This window comes from Aulonocara stuartgranti (genome assembly GCF_965226115.1).
Source record: "Aulonocara stuartgranti genome assembly, chromosome: 3".
NCBI classification, from domain to species: Eukaryota; Metazoa; Chordata; class Actinopteri; order Cichliformes; family Cichlidae; genus Aulonocara; species Aulonocara stuartgranti.
The window spans coordinates 43473646-43493967 of record NC_138941.1 but is presented as its reverse complement, the minus strand read 5'-3'; the positions used below and the strand labels follow the sequence as shown (position 1 = coordinate 43493967).

Sequence of the window (20322 nt, the reverse complement as noted above, 5' to 3'; positions counted from 1 at the left end):
ATCTGACTCACACAGCTTGTTCTCCACACACTCCACATTTATAAAGTGATCTACAAATCCTAACATTACAGCTAACAGCTGCATTTTCCCTTTGAAGAACCACTTACAGCTACAGAGACAGGGAGTGAAGGTGGACAGTATATCCTTGTTTTTATGGCAACAAATTTACCTTGAAAGTGGTACAACTGTGTATAATATGATTCACAAGCAGAAAGTAAGATTTACAGATGTGTGCAGTGATTTGTGTGCAACTTTTCAGGTCTCCAGTTCACACAAACTATTGTACAAATGTGTCGACACAAACCTGAGTAACTGCTGATCATTGAGGGACAAATTTTAACGTCTGGATTGTTTTTCAGATTTCTTTCTTTAAAATTCATCGTCCATAATTCAGAGATGATAATAAATATACTTAATACAATACAAGATGTCTTAATAATAAGAAGAGCTTTTTTACCTTTTAAGAACTTTTTAACAAAAACTTTAAAGAGGAGAAAAACAGCACAGGCCTGTGCAGGCCTACTTTAAATAAAGCATCATTCTGCAGGTCTGTTTGAGTTCAGAATAAGTAAATAAAATGTAGCTGTGGTCCAATAATTGTAAAATAAGAAGAATAATCATGAAAACTATTTGTATATAATTATGTCTTCAGTCCGTTTCAATGAGCGATCATCTTCTGTTGTTTTCATACAGCCACGGGCAGCCCTGAGTATAAAATACATCAGCTCAGGGTCGAAAACATAAAGATATTTATTGCACAATAACAGCAGATCTGGTGATAATACACAGCTCACAACACGTTAAATACATGTGGACGAATCACCTGACACGCACAGATCACGTCTCGTGCCCACGTGGGGTTTTGAGTCTAATTTAACTGCCAGCTTCACACAGATCCACAAATGTGAGCTGCTTTCAAGTCCCAGTGTGAAACAAATGTGTACAAATCATTGCTTGTTGATAATATTGTGCACATTTGTAACACTTTCAACACAAATTTGTCTCCTTATGGAAAGCAGACTTTGTCATGTTGACATGAGTGTCAGAACGGCAGGTTTATCTCCAGATCCACGGCTCTGACCCACGGAGACCTCTGGCTGATGCTCAGTGTTCTGAGTTTGGCTCGTAGCTGCTAACTAGCTTTCTGCTCTGGGTCAACTTATGGCAAAGTGCAGAGATGGAGAGAGGCGAGGGAAGGTTACAGCAGCACACTTTCTTCCTCTGGAGGCGGTGAACACAGTGAACAGCTGGATACTAACATGTGGCTCACAGCTGGGCCTGTCAGACTCTCTCTGGCTGCAGTAGCTGCTGCTATAAACACACTTTTCTTTTTCTCACTCTGTAAACTTCCTCCTGCAGATGTTACTCTCACTCGCTGCTTCGCACACACCGCAGAGAGAGGCGGTCCCTGTCTTCACCACAACATTAAACCTGTGGCACGGAATACACGGAATACATTACCCATCAGGCCACCTTCTTAAAGGAAGTTTGGGACTTTTATTTTTAATTGTTTCACCCAAAGTTTGCGGGAGCCACAGCTGAGGGGCGGAAGAGCCGCAGGTTACCGACCCTGATCTGACCTGATGTTAGCTGAGCTGTTAGCTTGGTGATGACCTCGGATAACAACATGTTCAGGATTAACCTTTATTTTTGTTTGTTTGTTTGTTTTTAGGGCTCTGTGGCTTAATACATGTAGTCTTTCATGTCCACTTAAAGTCAGTTTAAGGTGAAGAAGCATTTAGAAAGAGAGGCCAAAAATATTTAACACAAATATTAAACACAATTTAAAGACTAACAGCTGATAATGACCTAAAAATATGCAGTTTTTCTAGTCTTTTCTGGAGTTGATGCCACAATGTTTATTTCTACATTTGTATGAAACACATGAGAAACTTAAATAACAGAACGTTTAAAACTCACAAGTCTCCACAACTGTGACATCACTGCTGTCCTCTGTGTAGTAAACTGGATCTCCTCTCCCTCCTCTGCAGTGGTACAGACCTCCTTGTGAGACACTAATAACTCTGTTTGCTTCATTTCCTCTCATGAGCTGATCTTTAGAAGAGACTGAATCACGTCTGAACCAGTCAAACTTCCAGCCAGCAGAGCCCTCCACAGAGCAGCTCAGTGTCACACTGCCCCCTGCTGGTATGACTGAACTGTGTGCTGTCAGTGTGGCTCTGGGTTTACTTGCTGTTGAAGAAACAAAACCATTAAAAAAAATTAAATCATCATAAAGAATACATTTCTTACAGCACTAATCACACTTTAAACATTCACAGAGTAATTTATCTACAAACACAAAAATTAATTAGTTTCCCTGCATGTGACACATTAGACTGTTTAACAAACTAAAGATTTCACTGATTTATCATCCTCTTATCAAACTGTCATCTCTGTACATTCCTCTTTACATTGCTGATATTTTAAGAGCCTCCATGGTGTCTCTCCTTTCTGTTTGTACAGTGAGAAAAACTGTTGTCCTGAGCTGCCTGCAGACAGCTGGATCATTGTTGGAGTTTTCCTGTTAAGACAGATGTAAACATGAAAACATGAAATGTCAGCATGAATCATGGTCCAACTCACATGAAACTGTCAGTCTGAAGGCATCACTCCATCCTGTTAAGAGATAGTCACTGCTACCCCGACATCTGTAGTCTCCACTGTGGGACACTGAAACTCTGCTGATCCTGTATTCACTGGATGTTGGAGGCCTTTTTTTGTTGGGTGCTGTCCATTCATATTTCCACACCTTTCCTTCACCTCCCTGAATCTCACATCTGACAGTGATTGTCTCACCAGTGAATATCTGAGACCAGCTGTGCTGCAGATTCACAGCAGCCAGAACTGTTCAACAAACAAATAAAAACAAATTACACTGAAAATAATCAACAGGGAACAAAATTTTAAAAAATATACTTACTTTAATATCATCATGAATTTGTGTTTTATCTCACAACAAAATTTCACCCTCACCTTGTTTCTGAATTGTAACTGCAGCACTGTCCTCTGTGTAGTAAACTGGATCTCCTCTCCCTCCTCTGCAGTGGTACAGACCTCCTTGTGAGACACTAATACCTCTGTTTGCTTCATTTCCTCTCATGAGCTGAGCTTTAGAAGAGACTGAATCACGTCTGAACCAGTCAAACTTCCAGCCAGCAGAGCCCTCCACAGAGCAGCTCAGTGTCACACTGCCCCCTGCTGGTATGATTGATCTTTGTGCTCTCAGTGTGGCTCTGGGTTTACTTGCTGTTGAAGTTACAGGAAAAAATTCATCAGATTGTCACTTGCTTCATGAAGAACTTTGTTATATAACAAATGAAGATTTTGTAGAAATAAAGAAAAATTCTATCAATATGCAATTTCCAATATTTTGAATTCAGTAAGAATCAGAATCAGAATCAGAATCAGAATACTTTATTGATCCCTGGGGGAAATTATTTTTTGTTACAGTGCTCCATTTTAAACCAACATTAAGACAAGACAGACAATACGCTAACTAAGAATAGTACAATATATACATATATATACATACATACATACATAAGTCACTTATAAATAAATATTTGGAAAAGAAACATGTGTAGTTGTAGCAGCAAACAGTGTGTTAAGTGGATGCGTTGTACAGGGAGATGGCCACAGGCAGGAATGATTTCCTGTGTCGTTCAGTGGTGCTTTTCGGTAATCTCAGTCTCTCACTGAACGAGCTCCTGTGACTGACCAACATGTCATGGAGTGGGTGGGAGGTGTTATCCAACATTGTCTTTATCTTGGACAGCATCCGCCTCTCCGACACCACCTTGAGGGAGTCCAGCTCCATCCCCAAGTGCTAATTAGCTCACATATAATACATATAATGGGTTAAGAAGATGGATGGAGTTCAATAATAGATCTCAGGTTTCTCAGGTAGGTCGGTCCCTGATCTCAGTGTGATCATCACACTTGTTACAAACAGGCACCAACAGCACAAGAACAAAAAAGTGTCTGTAAAACAAATTTGATGAGAATCAACAACTGGCAGCAGCACACATGAGGACAGCACAGGTATCTCAGCTAACTGTTAGCCAGCTAGAGAGCCAGGAGCTAACACTGGATGTATATAACATGATGAAAACTTTATCAGAGTGAATCAAGAATCAGGTGAGACTGTTTTTATGTTCTGCCACCAAACTGTACTCCTAAATGCAGAAACAGGTGAACTATTAACTGTTAGTTGATCTGAGACCAGCTGTAAAACCGGGACATCTGGGCTTCCACTGTTTACCTGAGTTTTTTTTTTTAGTTAAACTGAGTAAAAAAAAAAATCAGACAACTACAGCTCATTCAGAACTCTGCTGCTCGAGTCCTCACTAAGACCAAAAAAGTGGACCACATCAGTCCAGCTCTGAGGTCTTTACACTGGCTGCCTGTCCGTCAGAGGATAGACTTTAAAGTTCTGATGCTGGTTTATAAAGCTCTGAATGGTTTAGGACCAAAATACATCAGTGACCTCCTGACCCAGTATGAACCATCCAGATCCCTCAGGTCATCTGGATCCGGTCTTTTATCAGTTCCCAGAGTCAGAACCAGACACGGAGAAGCTGCATTCAGCTTTTATGCTCCATATATCTGGAACAAACTCCCAGAAAGCCTCAGATCAGCTGAAACACTCAGTTTATTTAAATCCAGGTTGAAGACTCACCTGTTCTCAGCTGCATTTGAATAAAGCACCAAATCCACACTTTTATGCTTAAATTTCAAAACTAACATTTTAACTACTGATTTTATCTACTGTTCTGATTTGATCTGTTTTGAATTTATATACTGTTTTGTTTGTTTGTTTGTTTGTTTGTTAATTAGTTTGTTTGTTTGTTTGATTGTTTTAATCAATTTTAAATCATGCTTTTTATTTGTTTTTGTTTCTAATGTCTCTGTAAAGCACTTTGAATCACCTTGTTGTTGAATTGTGCTATACAAATAAACTTGCCTTGCCTTGCCTTGAAAAACAGCTGATTCACAGAAAGAAATTTAGTTTAAAGGAATGAAAATTACATACAAAGTCATAATACAATATAAGACCTTAAAATATCAGCTTTAAGTAAAATGTTCTAGCATTTCTGTTGTTTAGTTATTTGAAATAAAGCGGAATGAGTATGATTTGCTTTCATAAACTGAACTTGAGGCGAACAAGCAAATCAATGAATTTAATAGAAATAATATCAAAAACTTTAGATTGTAAAAACTTTTTTTCTTTTTTGTATTAAACCCAGTCATGTGTGTGTTTTAAATCAATTGTAACAAACAGCAGTATTTGATGAGATCATAAGCCAAAATGATTTTTATAAAAATTGTAGATTTGTTGTTGTTTCTTGAGGACGTTTGAAGAACACAATATTTTTATACTGTTTATTTCTGTCATTATTGTCCTCAGGTGATGGAGCAGCAGGTCAGCATTGGCGTCTCTATACCAGCTGAAAGTTCATGACACAAAGTGGTGACAAACTGTCTACAATGAGGCTACTATCAGCTGCAGCTCTTTGTCTGACTAACAATGTAACATGCTTTGTAGACCATTGAATTCATCCTGTTCTGACCAGTATGACATTTGTCAAATGGAGATCACACAACAAACATGACTTACTTGATGCTGACAATGTGAAGGCTTCACTCCACTCTGTTGAAGAATATGAGTCATCTCTGCGTCGACTCTTACACATGTAGTCTCCACTGCTGGACTCAGAAACTCTGAATGTCACATCATTATTGTGTGTCCACTGTGTGGGTGTCCTGGGTCCTCTCCATTCATACTCCCACTCAGTGGTTTCACCTCCTTCCTCCACCTCACATGTCAGAGTGATCGTCTCACCTCTGAATATCTGAGGCCAGTTGGGTTGTTGTTTTACAACAACTTTATTGGAAACTGTTTACACATATTAACAGTTGAGATACAAATAGAAACATGAAATCAACACAGAAAACTCAACATTGTACGTTTGATAATCATGAGTGAATGTATATTTCAAACTAAATTACTGAACTCACAGGTTTTCTCAATGTTGACATCATCACTTCTATCAGTGTAGTAAACTGGGTTTCCTCTTGTTCCTCTGCAGCTGTAGATTCCTCCTTGAGATACTCTGATATCTCTGTTTTGTTGACCTCTGATTTGAACTTCAGAGGTTGTTTGGGTTCGTCTGAACCACTCATATTTCCATCCATCAGAGCTCTGCACAGAGCAGGTCAGTGTCACACTGCCCCCTACTGGTATGATTGTAGTTCTTGCTGTGAGTGTGGCCCTGGGTTTAATTGGTTTATCTTCTATTATGACTGGAGCTATAAAAAAAATGGAAGGAAATGTACACCTGATCCATTATGAAGGTAAAATAAATAAAAACAAATCCTACATTTTAAAAGATTTTTTCATGTGATTTAAAGTCCCACAAAATAAAATCTACAAATTTCATCACTATAGTTTTTTCTTTTTTCTGCAGTTTAAGATGCTTCAAATTTTTTGCCATTTTTCTGTCTCAACATGGTGACAGAGCTGCAGTAATTCAGGTTGTAGATCTCTAAATAAACACAGTATACATGTTTGTCCAATCTCAGGCCTGAAGAAGTCACACTGAATATAAACTACTGCAGTTCACTCTTGAAGGAAACACAATGATGGGTTCAGAGGGATCTGCCTAGTTTCAGGTTTAGATAACAGAAACATCATCACCTTAGATTTTATGAAGCTTTTGATGTTTCTTCTTCTCCTTATTTAAAATTAATTTAATCCACAGTTATTCTTGTTATACATTAAAATACACAAATGCAGTAATAATAAATGACAGTCTGTGGGTATTGCTGTACTGTGTATACTGTGAGCAAAGTAACCAGTAAAATACAGTAGTTCTTCTTAAAGTTTCAAGTTTTAATGCACCAGAAAAAAATAGTTTCAATGACAACATTAATTAAATGTATTCAGAATTTTATAATTCAGATGATTTTCAACACAAATAATCATATTATTGGTCACTGAGGACTTACCTAATACAGTTATAGAGACAGTATTACTGATCTTTGTATAACGTGAGCTCTTCCTGCGACCAAAGCACTGATATTCACCACCCTGACTTGTAGAATTAATTTCTAATCTGTAGTCCATGTAGAAGTTGTAGGCAAGAAATTCTCGACCATCCTTGTTGATTTTGTATTTCCAGTCAGTGTCTTTTCCTTCATTCATGTCACATTTAAAGGTAACAAACTCTATAACAGTATGCTCATACACTGTTCATATATTGAATAATAAATAAATATAAAAAGGTAAGTGAACTGTAATTAAAAAATAGCCAAACACAACTGAAAGTTAGTGAAGTTACATATTAGAGAGCTTCTAATTTCAATTTTTACCATCAAAACATCAAATGAATATTTGATGAAAATAAAGAGGATGCAGAAATCTGGAGTGTGTCAGATTCAAGGTCTGATTTTGTTTTCTGGGTTTTTTTTTTTTAGGTTGAATTTGTTGTTTGTTCATGTTTGTAGTGTTGTTTATAGAGATGGACCGATCCGATATTACATATCGGTATCGGTCCGATACTGACGTAAATTACTGGATCGGATATTGGAGAGAAATTAAAAATGCAATCCGATCCATTAAATATCAAAAAAGCACCTCACAAAACTTGCGACATGGCGTAACTCGGCTCATAACCGTAGCAGTCGGAGCAGTGTGCTCACATGATAGAGCGGCTGTGTGTATTTGTAGCCTCACTACCAAACCAGCATTTCATCTCCGAGGAAGTTATCCCAGAGAGAAGTAAAGCAAGTGTGGAAGTTCATCTCTGAATGTTTGTAAAGCATTCCCGCGTTAAGCTTAACAACCGATATATGGAGCGAGTGCCTCTTCTTGCTGCTACTTCAATCGTGAACCTGATTAATGATCAGCTGATCGGCTTTTCTGTCACGAGTCTGTCTCTCTTCTTTGTTTTTGGCCCACTTTGCACCAGAAAGAGAAAACCAGCGGCTAATCTTATCTTTTCTCTTTTACCACGTCTCTCTAATATTTTGCTCTTTACTATTTTCCTATTTTATTTTATTTTATTTTCTTATATTTTATTATATTTTCATCTACTGTATCCTGACTGACACCCCCATCACATCTGTGGACTCATTCCGCTTCCTGGGTACCACCATCACCCAGGACCTGAAGTGGGAGCCCACCATCACCTCCGTCATCAAGAAAGCCCAGCAGAGGATGTACTTCCTGAGGCAGCTGAAGAAATTCAACCTGCCAACACGGACGATGATGCAGTTCTACACTGCAATCATCGAGTCCATCCTCACCTCCTCCATCACCGTGTGGTACGCTGGAGCCACTATCAGGGACAAACAGAGACTGCAGCATGTTGTGCGCTCTGCTGAGAAGGTGATTGGCTGCAGACTCCCATCTTTGCAGGACCTGTACACCTCCAGGACATTGCGGCGTGCAGCTCGGATCTCAGCTGACCCTTCTCACCCTGGACACAGTCTGTTTGACCTGCTCCCCTCAGGCAGGAGGCTCCGGTCCATTCGCACCAGAACCTCTCGCCATAAGAACAGTTTCTTCCCCTCTGCTGTTGGACACATGAACAATAACCGTATGACTGTCCCCGCCACTAACACATGACCCTACGCTGTGTCACTGCATCATTCCATGTTTGGCACTGATCACCACCTGCACTCATGTATATATCTATCTACGTAGCACTCTTAATTCTTATTCTCATGTATATATCTCATGTATATCTCATGCACATATCTTTCTACGTAGCACTTTTAATTCTTATTCCTACTTTTATTTTTTCATGTCTATTTAAGTGCTATCTATGACACTATGTTTGCACTGAAGCACCGCAGCAATTTCCTAATGTTGTAAACCTGCTCAACATTTGGCAATAAACCCCTTTCCGATTCTGATTCTGATTCTAAACAACAGCAGCACGTTTAAGCTTGATAAGCTGTTGTTAGAATTTATTTAATATTACTTTGTACACCACACTGTAAAAAAATATTCCGTATAAAAACGGAAAATGTCCTGGTAATTTTCTGCCAGTATATTTTCTGTTTTTTTACGGAAGTTTGACGGACTTTTCTGTAAATGATAAAATGGAAAATTCTGTAGATTTACAGTATACTCTCTATACTATTTAAGGACATTTCCTTCAGCTATAAAACGGAAAATTCTGTTTATTCACAGTATATTTTCTGTATCATTAACTGATATTTTCCATTAATAGAAAAATTGAAATTTCTGTTTATATTACTATTTCCAAGCACTTCTTTTCACTGTAACTCATTAAATATAGTTCTTTATATCCTTAAACGTACATTTCTATGCAATTACAACCTAGTACACCACGTGCTCAAAAATTCATAAATTAAAACTTAAATTAATTTGTGCTTTATACACAACAACATTGGTACAATTAATGTTAAATATTCTTTTATTCTCCTCAACTCTAAAACTATACTAAAATATAATGACAGCATCCATCTTGTCATAAAACTACTAAGCAGCTGATACATGAACAAAATAACTCACAAGCTTTCAAATTTGAGCATTTTTATTTCCTTGAAATCAGGTTGCCCTCATGTAAATGTGTTTATTTACATTCATTCAAGTGGCTACCAAGTGTTTTCTTCAAACAGGACACCTGACAAACAAAAAATGTCATATTTAACGATATGTTCACATTTAATAATATCCAGAGTAGCTTTTAGTTAGAATCACTGCCTTGTGGTAGTTTTGCCTCAGCCAAATGGTTAAGGTGTGGTTTACATCCATGTCTGTCCACTTATGATACAGTATACACATGTAGTCAGTTATAGCCAAACACCTTTGATTACTGAATCGCATTACAATTACATTCACTTCATTAATGAAGTGAATGTAATTCACATTTGTCTGAGATTAACTCTTTGGGCTCTTTACCTTACAATATAACATACTTGAGTCAAAATTTGTTGACTGTTTAAGTGGTACCACATGAATAAAACTGAACAGATCTAAAGAAGATGTTCCTGAACTTTGGGTTTATTCGAACAGGACAGGTGGATAACCACAGGACTTTTCCCCATATGATAACTACAACACAAAATAAATTAAGACAGATCCCAAACCTAAAGATAAAAGTGTATTTACTGGACTTGTTTTGTCAGTGAGGAGCAAAGTACAATTAGAAGTGCTTGTTCTGATGAAAAGTTAAACTGTAAACAGCAGCGTAGTGAATAAGGATCTGTGTCCACGAATCCTCAGCAGTGACAACACTTAAACATCATAGTTCAAAATCCTTAATGCACACCTTTCTCTCCACGGTGTTCAAGTGCTCTTAGCTGTTTAAGTAGAGGAAAAAGTCTGACATATTTCATGACCATTAAATGTTAGACAAGGCTCTGAAAACGAGGTTACACACAAAAACCTCTGCTTGTGCGCACAGACCCTAAATCACAACAAATAAGACAATAGTAAGACAAATTACTACAAAGTCTTGTTACCACTCTTCATATACCAGTGTGACAAAGTCCTGAATGCAGCCTGCATGTTAGTACATCAAGGTCCATCTGAGCTTTAAGTAAAATACACTCAGCTTTTCCTTGGATTTCCAGAGTTGCTCAGTTCATACAGGAACTGCAGCAGTCGGGGTTAACGTGTCGCTGTGTTGCTCCCAGTGTTGGGTAAGTTACTTTAAAATAGTAACTTAGTTACATTACTAGTTACTTCTCTCAAAAGTAACTCAGTTACTTCAAGTTACTCGTTACTTTCAAAGTAACTAGTTACTAGGGAAAGTAACTTTGGTTTTACTCAGAATTCTCTTGTTAATGTGTTTCTTCCATAACTTTGCCAGTCTTCTAGCTTGCTTACTTGCCACAAGTGCACTGTGCCACCTACCAATAGAAAGGATATGATAACTTGCATATTTCCACGAGAGAAATCCCACGCCTGGACCGTCATTGACTGCTGCCATGATTCTAGCCTACGTCACAGAGTCATGTGCGCCTTTTACATCCAACACAAAAACTGCAGTCGTGGTGCTTTCGATTGTACTCAGAACTCAGAAATTCTGCCTTCTGAATAGGAAGATGTAGGTAACACCAGACTGCAGATGAGCTGCATACAGGGCTGGACTGGGACAGAAAATTGGCCCGGGCATTTTGACTAGAAACTGGCCCACCATTATAGGAAAAATCATAAAGCCTTTGAATGAAAACAAACACTGTTGTGACAGTGATGTTCACTGTTTTGATGGTATATATGCATCAATCTATCAATCGTTTGTTGTAAGATTCAGATAATTATTTTTTAAAAGCTAGACATTTTAAATGAGAATAAGAAAGAAAAGTATTTCTTTGTGCCCCCCATTCCCTGTTAATGCCCTACATGCCCCCTTGGCCACACTTTGCTAGATCCGCACCTGCACAGTTACCAGCTGTCAGCTACCTAAAAAAGGATCCTGGGGTTATTTGTCTCTCAGAAACAGTTCATAACTTCCCTTCAACTCATTCATGTCACCTAAAAGGTAAACCTGTTTCTCCATCACCTGCTCAGCTCTGATGATCCAGTAAGGACATCTCCTGGTTTCATCTTCATGTTTCCCTCTCACCAGATAACCAAACCATATCATGACCAGCAGCTTTTTTTTACAGCTGTGGCTCCAGCAAACATCAGCTGATACTTAAAATTAATATTAAATAAATTCTAACAACAGCTGATCAAGCTTAAACGTGCTGCTGTTGTTTAGCGCGACATCCGCTGGTTTCCTCTTTCGGCGCAAAGTGGGCGATAAACAAACAAGAGAGCCGATCAGCTGATCATTGATCAGTTTCATGATTGAAGTAGAAACGGGAGAGGGAGGGGGGAGAATGAGAGAAGAAGAGGCAGCTGTGCAGCGTAAACACAGAATAACTCCAGCTTTGTGCCTTTTTCATTGTAGCTGAATTACGGGACAAACTGTTCCTTTTCACCTCAATAAGAAATAAGTAATATTTTCTCTGAATACCAGACGGGACGGCTGGCAACTCTAATAACTTATGAACAAAATAAGGTTCAACATCATTAACTTCATAGCACCACCCAGCTGTGTAGAAACTCCGTCATGCTAGCTAGCACGCAGTACGGAAAAAGTCAGAATAACGAAAATAAACTCCACCTAAACTTGGTTCATATCTGACCCAGAGAGACTGCAGGTCATAACTTCTTACCTGAAGTTCAGTTCACACGGCCGCCTCGGGTCTCTTTTCCTTCTGCGTCCCTTTTCCTTCATCCACCTGCTGCCTCCACCACTTGCTAATGTTACTGAATCTGTGGAAACTCCGCGATGCCACCACACGAAGTAACGAGTAACGACCCTATCTAAATCCCAGTAACGGGTAACGCGTTCCTGATTTTGGCATAATAACTAGTTACCGTGCTCGTTACCACAATAATAACGTAGTTACTGTAACGCGTTACTTAATAACGCGTTAGTCCAAACACTGGTTGCTCCTCCATCTCAGCCATTGAGACTAGTCGCAATTTATTCTAAGGAAAAAAAGAGAAACAACAAGACATTTTTAAAAAGTTTGTATTTTTATAATTTTTTTTACCTAGAACATAAACAACATAAGCAAAAAAAAGGATTAGGGCTGTGCGATATGACGATATATATCAGATGACGATATAAAAATGTCTATTGTTTCATATTATACACTATTGTTTGTTTTGTGGTGTTGCAAAATAAACTGTTTACGGCAATATTTTTTTCATGATTTTGATGGTCACTGTAGTGGCTATATTATTTCTTAAAGTTCTCTCTTTCTCTTATACTTACAATAACCACACTATGGACGGACAAGTGACTGTTTTTACGCGTACTTTCGTTACCAACAATGACGGTAAAACCAGTGCGTGGCTCTGCTGTCCGCTTGTTTATTTTCCACATAAACCTTTCACAATAAAGCTCAAGTGTCTGTTGAGACTTTTCAAAATAAACTGAAATGATATACATTATTCTCAAACATAAAATTTCAGAATATGCATCAAACAAATTACCTCAAATAAAAACATCAAGTAACTATAAATGGCACTTACAGTCACCACGCAGATGAAGGCACAGAGAATACCAGCATGGCCAGCAAGGATGAGGCAGAACCAGCTAGCTCCAAGCAGAAGGACCAGTCAAAAGAAATCGAGGACCTTATTGTTAAACGAGGGGCTACCTCTGTAGCATGGACATGGTTTGGTTATGAAAAATCTGACACGCCCCAGAAAACTGTACTATGCAAATTATGCCACAAATTGGTCCCCACCACCACTCAAACACGACAAACCTCTTTAACCACCTACACAAGAATCACATGAAAGAGTATGGAGAGAGTTTACGAATGAAAAGCAAAAAAGAGCTGTCAGGTGCTCAAAATAATCCGTAGACTCAAACGTTAGAAAAGGGTTTTCCTCGCAGCACGCCATGTAATAAATACTCAGAAAGAAAATGGCGGCCGTTTAAACTCATGTCTAAAAATGTATAGTTTCACGCATCGGTCAAAACACTCGACTCCAAGTACACAACGCCCAACTGAAAACATTTCACATAAGTTGAGTTGCCCGAGAATCACAGAATTAACAGAAAATGCACTATTTTGTGATATATATCGTTATCAGGAGAGATATGTCTTACATTGGGATGTGAGATTTTGGTCATATCACACAGCCCTACAAAGGATTATAATTCACGTAGAGTTGCATACACATAACACCATTCTGTTGCAACAAAAGCAGTTTATAATTAAAGTAACATACATACCTTGAAAAACTAAATCAACCACAACATTAAACTCACCTTGTTTCTGTAGAGAAGGTGATCAGGGTTTTTCTTCATTTCCTGAGACCAGCTGCTCTGGATCATCACCAGCTTGTATCTTCATCTTTTTTTTCCACTCGGGGAAGTCTGTCCTTTTCTTGGCCATTGCTCTGCACTGGAAAACCAAAGTGTGTGATCAAAGGTGAAATAAGGGATATTTTTCCATTGCAGGACTTGCAGAGTGCTTCAAGTAGTGATAGCTGTTGATCCATTTCTCAAATAATCTGTAAGGATCTGGATTTTTAAGAAAGATACAAATATCTCTGCTTATATTTGGCTAAAAGCTTGATATAGATAAGGCATATAAAGCCCCTGCACACCAGAACTGCGCTTACATTATAGTTCAATCAAGAAATAGTTATTATTGATTTATTATTGATTTTTTTTAGTAATCATTATTAGTATTTAATCACATTAGCACAGTGGGGTGACAAAAATATTCCACATACTAGAAATGCTGCTCAGCATTTCATAAAATACATTTTCAATAAATGTTGGAGTAACAACACAGTTACAGGGAAAATGTGTGTCTGTAAATATTAACTAAACATTTCTATGTGCTACAAAATAGACATAATTGTAAATGTGCTGAGGTGAAACTATACTTTCCATAATATTACCACTGCAGTCTGTTAACCACCGAAATAATCTATGCTGGTCAGCTAGCTAAAAGTATTTACTTTAGCAGCCCAAATCAGAGGCTAACATTAGCATTTGCTAGCGACAGCCAGGAAGGTCTGAGGCTTAAACTAGGGTTAGTGTAACTTTTCCTGAAACCCTTTTAAGTGTACAGTAGAGCCAACTGTAAAACACAGGTATTGATACAGTACTTATTAGAGTCCTAGAATAATTTCTAGGACCATGAAGTTCTCACTTTTCCCAGTTATCCACATCGCTGACTTTTGCTAATTAGCTAGTTAGCAGTCACAGCTGTGTAATATCCAGAGAGACACAGAGAGCTAACTATAATATTTAGGAAAACTGGTTCAGCCACTGAAGGGCAAAACTGGTGGTATCACAGTAAAAGTTATTTTAACATTAACTAAAATAAAGCTTAAGTCATGTTAAACCTAAATAACAATTATTTAAAAAAATGAGTCAGCAAAATATTCCTGACTTGTCTGGAGACAGCCGAAACCAGTTAACAAATACATTAACAATTCTTTCTAAATAAAAATGCGGAGTCTTTTGAAAAACATTATTCTAATAAAAGGAAACATGAGTTTTAATACTTACCACAGAAATTTGAAGGCAGTTTCTCCAACTTCAGAGTCCAAAATCCAGATGAAGCCTGAAAGAAGCCTAATGGTTGCTCTTGCGCTTACTTTTCCCTCCTTTTCAGGTTTTTTTTCCCACAATGCATTGCAGTAGTTGAGAAATACAGAAAAATACTTGTAAACTAATACGGGAAATTCCTTCACGTTTATACAGTAGATTGTACTGTATTTTTACAGAATTTTTTTACAGTGCAGGATCCTTTTCTAAGTAGCTGGTGGCTGGTAACTGTGCAGGGGCGGATCTAGCAAAGTTTAGCCAGGGGGGCCGATAGGGCATTAACAGGGAAAAGGGGGACAAAGACATACTTTTCTTTCTTATTCTCATTTAAAATGTCTAGATTTTAATAAATAATTATCTGAATCTTACACCCAAAGTTTTAATCTGATGTAAAATATATAGAAGTCCATTACTGTATATAGTAACTATTAAGTCTAATATACCCTAGTTAGCTATACTACTTTTTCCTTTGGGAAGATACCATCTGTGCAGTCTGCAATTCTGTTGAAGAAAGATGTTGAATCTATTTAATTATTCTTGAAAAATAATTTATTTCTGTGCATTTTTTTTCCACACTGCATCAAATTAAAGTTGATTACGTCGATTTAGCACCATGAGGTGGAGGGTGGGTGGTTCCCTATTTTTTTATTTATTTTTTGCTGGGAGTTTGCAACCCTATTAGTTAGGTTGCTTAATATTTCTGCTAAGTACTCTTTAAAATACCAGAATAGGGAGGTTTGAGTAGGTTTAAGTTTATTAGATTGATCAGTTTTGCTGAACTATGAATTATTTTGGGTGCAGTGTATTTTTTACATACAGGGATAACAGAATAGCTTTAGTGTTGTTGTTTATTTAAACTTGAGTATGAGCTTATACAAAATGCAGCAATATATTAAAAAACAGTTTTATTGATTAAAAAACACACTATATCGGATTCATATCGGTATCGGCAGATATCCAAATTTATGATATCGTATCGGACATAAAAAAGTGGTATCGTGCCATCTCTAGTTGTTTATTGAGCTTCATTTATTTTTGAGCATTTATGGAGCTTTAGTTCTTCTTGTAATTTAGTCTTAGAGTTTAATTTGTTTCCTCGGTGTTTTCCTGTCTCATCCTCCTGTGTCAGTTCCCCTGTGTTAACTGTTACCCTGTTTCTTGTGTCTTATGTTGAGTTTTACTTCCCTCTCAGTGTGTTTGTTTGTGTGTGTGTGTGTGTGTGTGTGTGTGTGTGTGTGTGTGTGTGTGTGTGTGTGTGTGTGTGTTGTTCACTTCAAGTTTCACTTTTTCTTATTCAGTCTGTCTCAAAGTGCATTTAGGTCTTCATCTATCATCACATGACAGGATGAAGAAGTTTGATGTTTCTGCACAGTTCAGATCAATAATTTTATTCAGCTCTGTGGGGCCAGGCGGCGCTGCTGCACTGGGCCCCGGTCCGGATGGGCCTGGGCCCCGTTTCCCTGGCGGGTCGCGGAGTACGGGGGTGCCTACTGGGGTCAGCGGGGGAGCTGGCCCCAGGGAGGGGTCACTTGCCCCTCCCTTCCTTCCCTCCCCATCTCCAGCTGCCTCCCTCTTCCCGCTCCACCACAACCACCCACACATGCAGGGCCTTGGAGTAGGGGTGTGTCACCAGGGTGCAGAGGAGGCTACCCCCCCCCCCCCCCCCCGTCCCCTTCTGGCTGCCCCTGCCTCAATTTTATCCCACAACTTAGACATTCACATTACTCACACTCTCATTACACATACATATAGGATCTTGGGGGTGGGCACGCTACACGGAATCCAAATTACCATCAGGGTGTACACCTCACCCCTGGCGTTGTTGCCCACCTCTCAATTTTAAATACACGTAGACATTGAGGGCTAGCAGGAGGGGCTATGTGCTTACCTGCTGCTCTCTGGCAGGTAGCTCCATGACCTGCTGGGTTTTAAATGCACCTTAGAACACACATGCATCAACACTACAATGAGCGGGTGGAGGGAGGTTTGGAGTCTTCTCTCACCCCCGTTCTCTGCGGCCTGCTGGAGTGGGGGGCTAGGAGGAGGAGTTGGACGTCCGACTGGGGTCTGGAATGCGGGCCCTCCCTGCTGCTGCGGAGTCGGGGCGGTCTGCTTCTCCCCACTGCAGGGAAAAGGGTAACACCACCTGGGTCTGGGTGCAGTTCCCCCCTCCAGGGACAAGGGTACCTAGACCCGGTTCTTAGAGTACGCTTGGGGAGTGTGATTGTGTGAACAGCGTCTCTTTATGTCTGTCTCCACGTTGGTTGAGTGTGGAGTAAGTGCATATGAGAGCATGAGGGTGGTAATGGATGTTTGTATCTGTGTGTGCCTGTATTTCTGTGTCTATATGTCAGGTTGGGTGTCAGGCGCCACTTCTCTGGGGACATCTTAGGCCCTCCAAGGTTTGGAGGCCTATCTCCCCCTACCACCACTTCCCCTGCCGGTGGCGGACTCCCTCAGGTGTCGGTGCATTGGTGGTTCTTTGTGTCCGGGGATGGGCGTCCAGGTACACACCGGCTCACTCCTTGGCGGCCGCTTATCAGGGCCTGGAGCCTGGGGCTCGCTCGGGCCACTTCGGAGGTGGGGTGCCCCCGGCCTCTCGGCCTGGGGCTCGGTCACTCAGGCATGGCTGGCTGCCGGCGGAGCTCACGGGCGCGTCACTGCAACTCCCCCTGGCTTCTGCTCCGCGGCTGCTGAGTGACCCCTCATCTGGGACTCTCCTCAGCTCTTTCTGGGACAGTGGCGCGGCTGCCCCTCTGTTGGTCTTCCTTGGTCTCTTGTGTTCTGGGGGCCTCTGGATGTCTGGAGTTTTGATCTCCTCCATACCTCCAAACAAGTATACTTCACAAGTATGTATCCACCTGCCACTCCGATGTTTTTGTCAGAGAAATTAAATCTATTTTTGTTTCACATTTTAAGCTGACTGATAGGTTCTCCTCTAACACTGCTGCCCTGACTTGTGGTGTCCCACAGGGCTCAGTTTTAGGTCCATTACTATTTTCTTTTTATATGCTTCCTTCCTTCCTTCCTTTAGCTAGTATCATTCAATCTTTTAGCAACCTGTCTTATCATTTTTATGCTGATGACATTCAGCTCCATATGTCCTTTAAGCCTCATCAGCTGGATAGGCTGTCCACCCTAGTCCAGTGCTTAACCCAGGTTTCTGATTGGCTTTCAAGCAACCTTGTTCTAAATACATATATATATATATATATATATATATATATATATATATATATATATATATATATATATATATATATCTTTGCTCTCTACTTTCTAACCTTGACTCTCCTAAATAAAAGCTCAAGTTAAACAGGTCTTATATGTTGTACCGTGACTGAAATGTTTCATATTTCATATCCATATTGAGTTCCATAACATTCTAATCAGACTGTCTGCATCACAAATGACTCCATCCTGTGAAATCTTTGACTCACCTCTCCAGCAGAGGTCTCTCCCCTCTCCCTCTCTGTGATCCTCTGTCCAGACTCCTACGGGTTAATGGGGATGGAGGAGTGATTATTATTGTTTTCACTGATGCTAACCATACCTGAATGAGCTCAGCTCGATTTTTCAGAGCTAAAACGAGTGACAGAAATTAACATTATGCTAACAATTTAACTTAGTGCGCTAGCCAGGTTTTTATTTATCAAAATGGGGAGCACCTGGTTCATTAATTACATGGGACTCTCTGTTGTTAGCTGGAGCTAACTAATTGTTACTATCAGCCAGTGATGAAGACTTACTTTCTTGAAAAACTTGCGTATATCCATGATTTCTTGCTGTTTGCCGCATGTATGCTAGTGTGTCCGCAGGTATATACGAGCGGAGTGTAAAGTAGCAGTGAAAACGAGGACTGGATTTTCAGTAATGTGGATGTCCCCTGTGAACAACTGGAACGGATTGGATAACGAAGCACTGACGCTACCTTAACAGTGTAAAGTGAAAGGAACCAACCGAGTTATGATCATATTTATGTGAATAGCGACAGGTTTATATTATTATTTCTTTAAACTCATATTCCTGCATCTTTATATTGAATTTGTCTGCAAGTTCTGTAAAAAAAATCGAATAAAAAAAACAACAAAAAACTAAACACCAAATTATTTAGGGGGGCTTAAGAATATTTTAGGGAGGCTTAAGCACCCCTAAAATAGGCCTAACGACACCACTGCCCACCCCTACTTCACATCACAGGTCAGTGTCACACTGCCCCCTGCTGGTATGGTTAATCTGTCTGCTGTCAGAGTGGCCTTCACTCCAAGTTCTGTAATTTAGAAAAAGATCAAAACTATAAAATTGTTGCTCTGAATGCTTAAATAAAGTGAATCATTAGTTTGAGTTTTTGCAGATACACAATTCAACACACTGAACATCTACAGAGACTTTGGAGTGACGTGTTAGACAGCTTCCAATCAAAACACCAAATGAGGGAGTATGAAGGTAACAAACTCTATGCTGAGCTCAGAGCAGCATTTGGTTACCATATTTCATCTTGGTTTTACTTTAATATGCCACCTATGTGTAGATTTTCATTATTAGCATTGTTACAACTCCAAGAGGTAATCCAAAATATCCCACTATATAATCCAGCATACATGCCAACAGCATAACTCAGTGACATAATCTTCACTACACACACTGTTGATGTTTTCAGATCAGATAAACATGCATGAAAAGAAAATCCACATGTATGAAACCACAGCTGTTCAGTAAATATACAGTTTGTATCGTGGGTGTGTGCTTGAGTGCTCACACACTTAACATGGTTATATTAGCATTTTAACCAATAATCTCAATGAAATGTTTGGTTTATGATACAAAATATAACACAGAGGACGTCATTTAGAGCAACAGAGGAAGAAAAAAACTATTTCTCACCTTCAGTGTTTCCATGGTTGACTGTACTGAGCACTAAAATAATGAATGAAACATCATCAGACATTATGCAACTGACAAAATCACAATAAATATATAAACTGAGGCTTTTTAAAGGTAAGTTTTCAGATGGCACAGTTATTGCTCATCACCTAATTTATGTGTTTCTATTAGCTGTCAAACAGGCTGAAAACATGAAAAAAAAATCTAGTCTGCTGTGTTGAAGCCAGTGGCGGAGCGGGGGGGTGGCTTACTGGGCTTAAGCCCGGGTTGTTTTTTCAGAAGCCCCAGAAGTTTTTGTTTTATACAACTGTATAAAACAAAA

General features: G+C 39.3%; 1 protein-coding gene and 1 long non-coding RNA gene across 2 annotated transcripts; both read right to left on the bottom strand.

Moving 5' to 3' along the window:
- Nucleotides 1-1909: 1909 nt before the first annotated feature.
- LOC309698330 (uncharacterized protein) lies at nucleotides 1910-10546 on the bottom strand (the record flags this gene model as incomplete). Its single annotated transcript, XM_082520692.1, has 5 exons — nucleotides 1910-2193; nucleotides 5621-5899; nucleotides 6022-6297; nucleotides 7012-7230; nucleotides 10501-10546. 5 exons carry the CDS (start codon nucleotides 10544-10546, stop codon nucleotides 1910-1912), a joined length of 1104 nt encoding a protein of 367 aa, XP_082376818.1.
- Nucleotides 10547-12477: 1931 nt separating this feature from the next.
- Nucleotides 12478-15164, bottom strand: LOC309696975. The gene is made up of 3 exons (XR_014273715.1): nucleotides 15078-15164; nucleotides 13821-13956; nucleotides 12478-12523 (listed from the first exon to the last, which is right to left on the bottom strand). It is a non-coding gene; the product is annotated as an uncharacterized lncRNA (long non-coding RNA).
- Between the last annotated feature and the right edge of the window lie 5158 nt (nucleotides 15165-20322).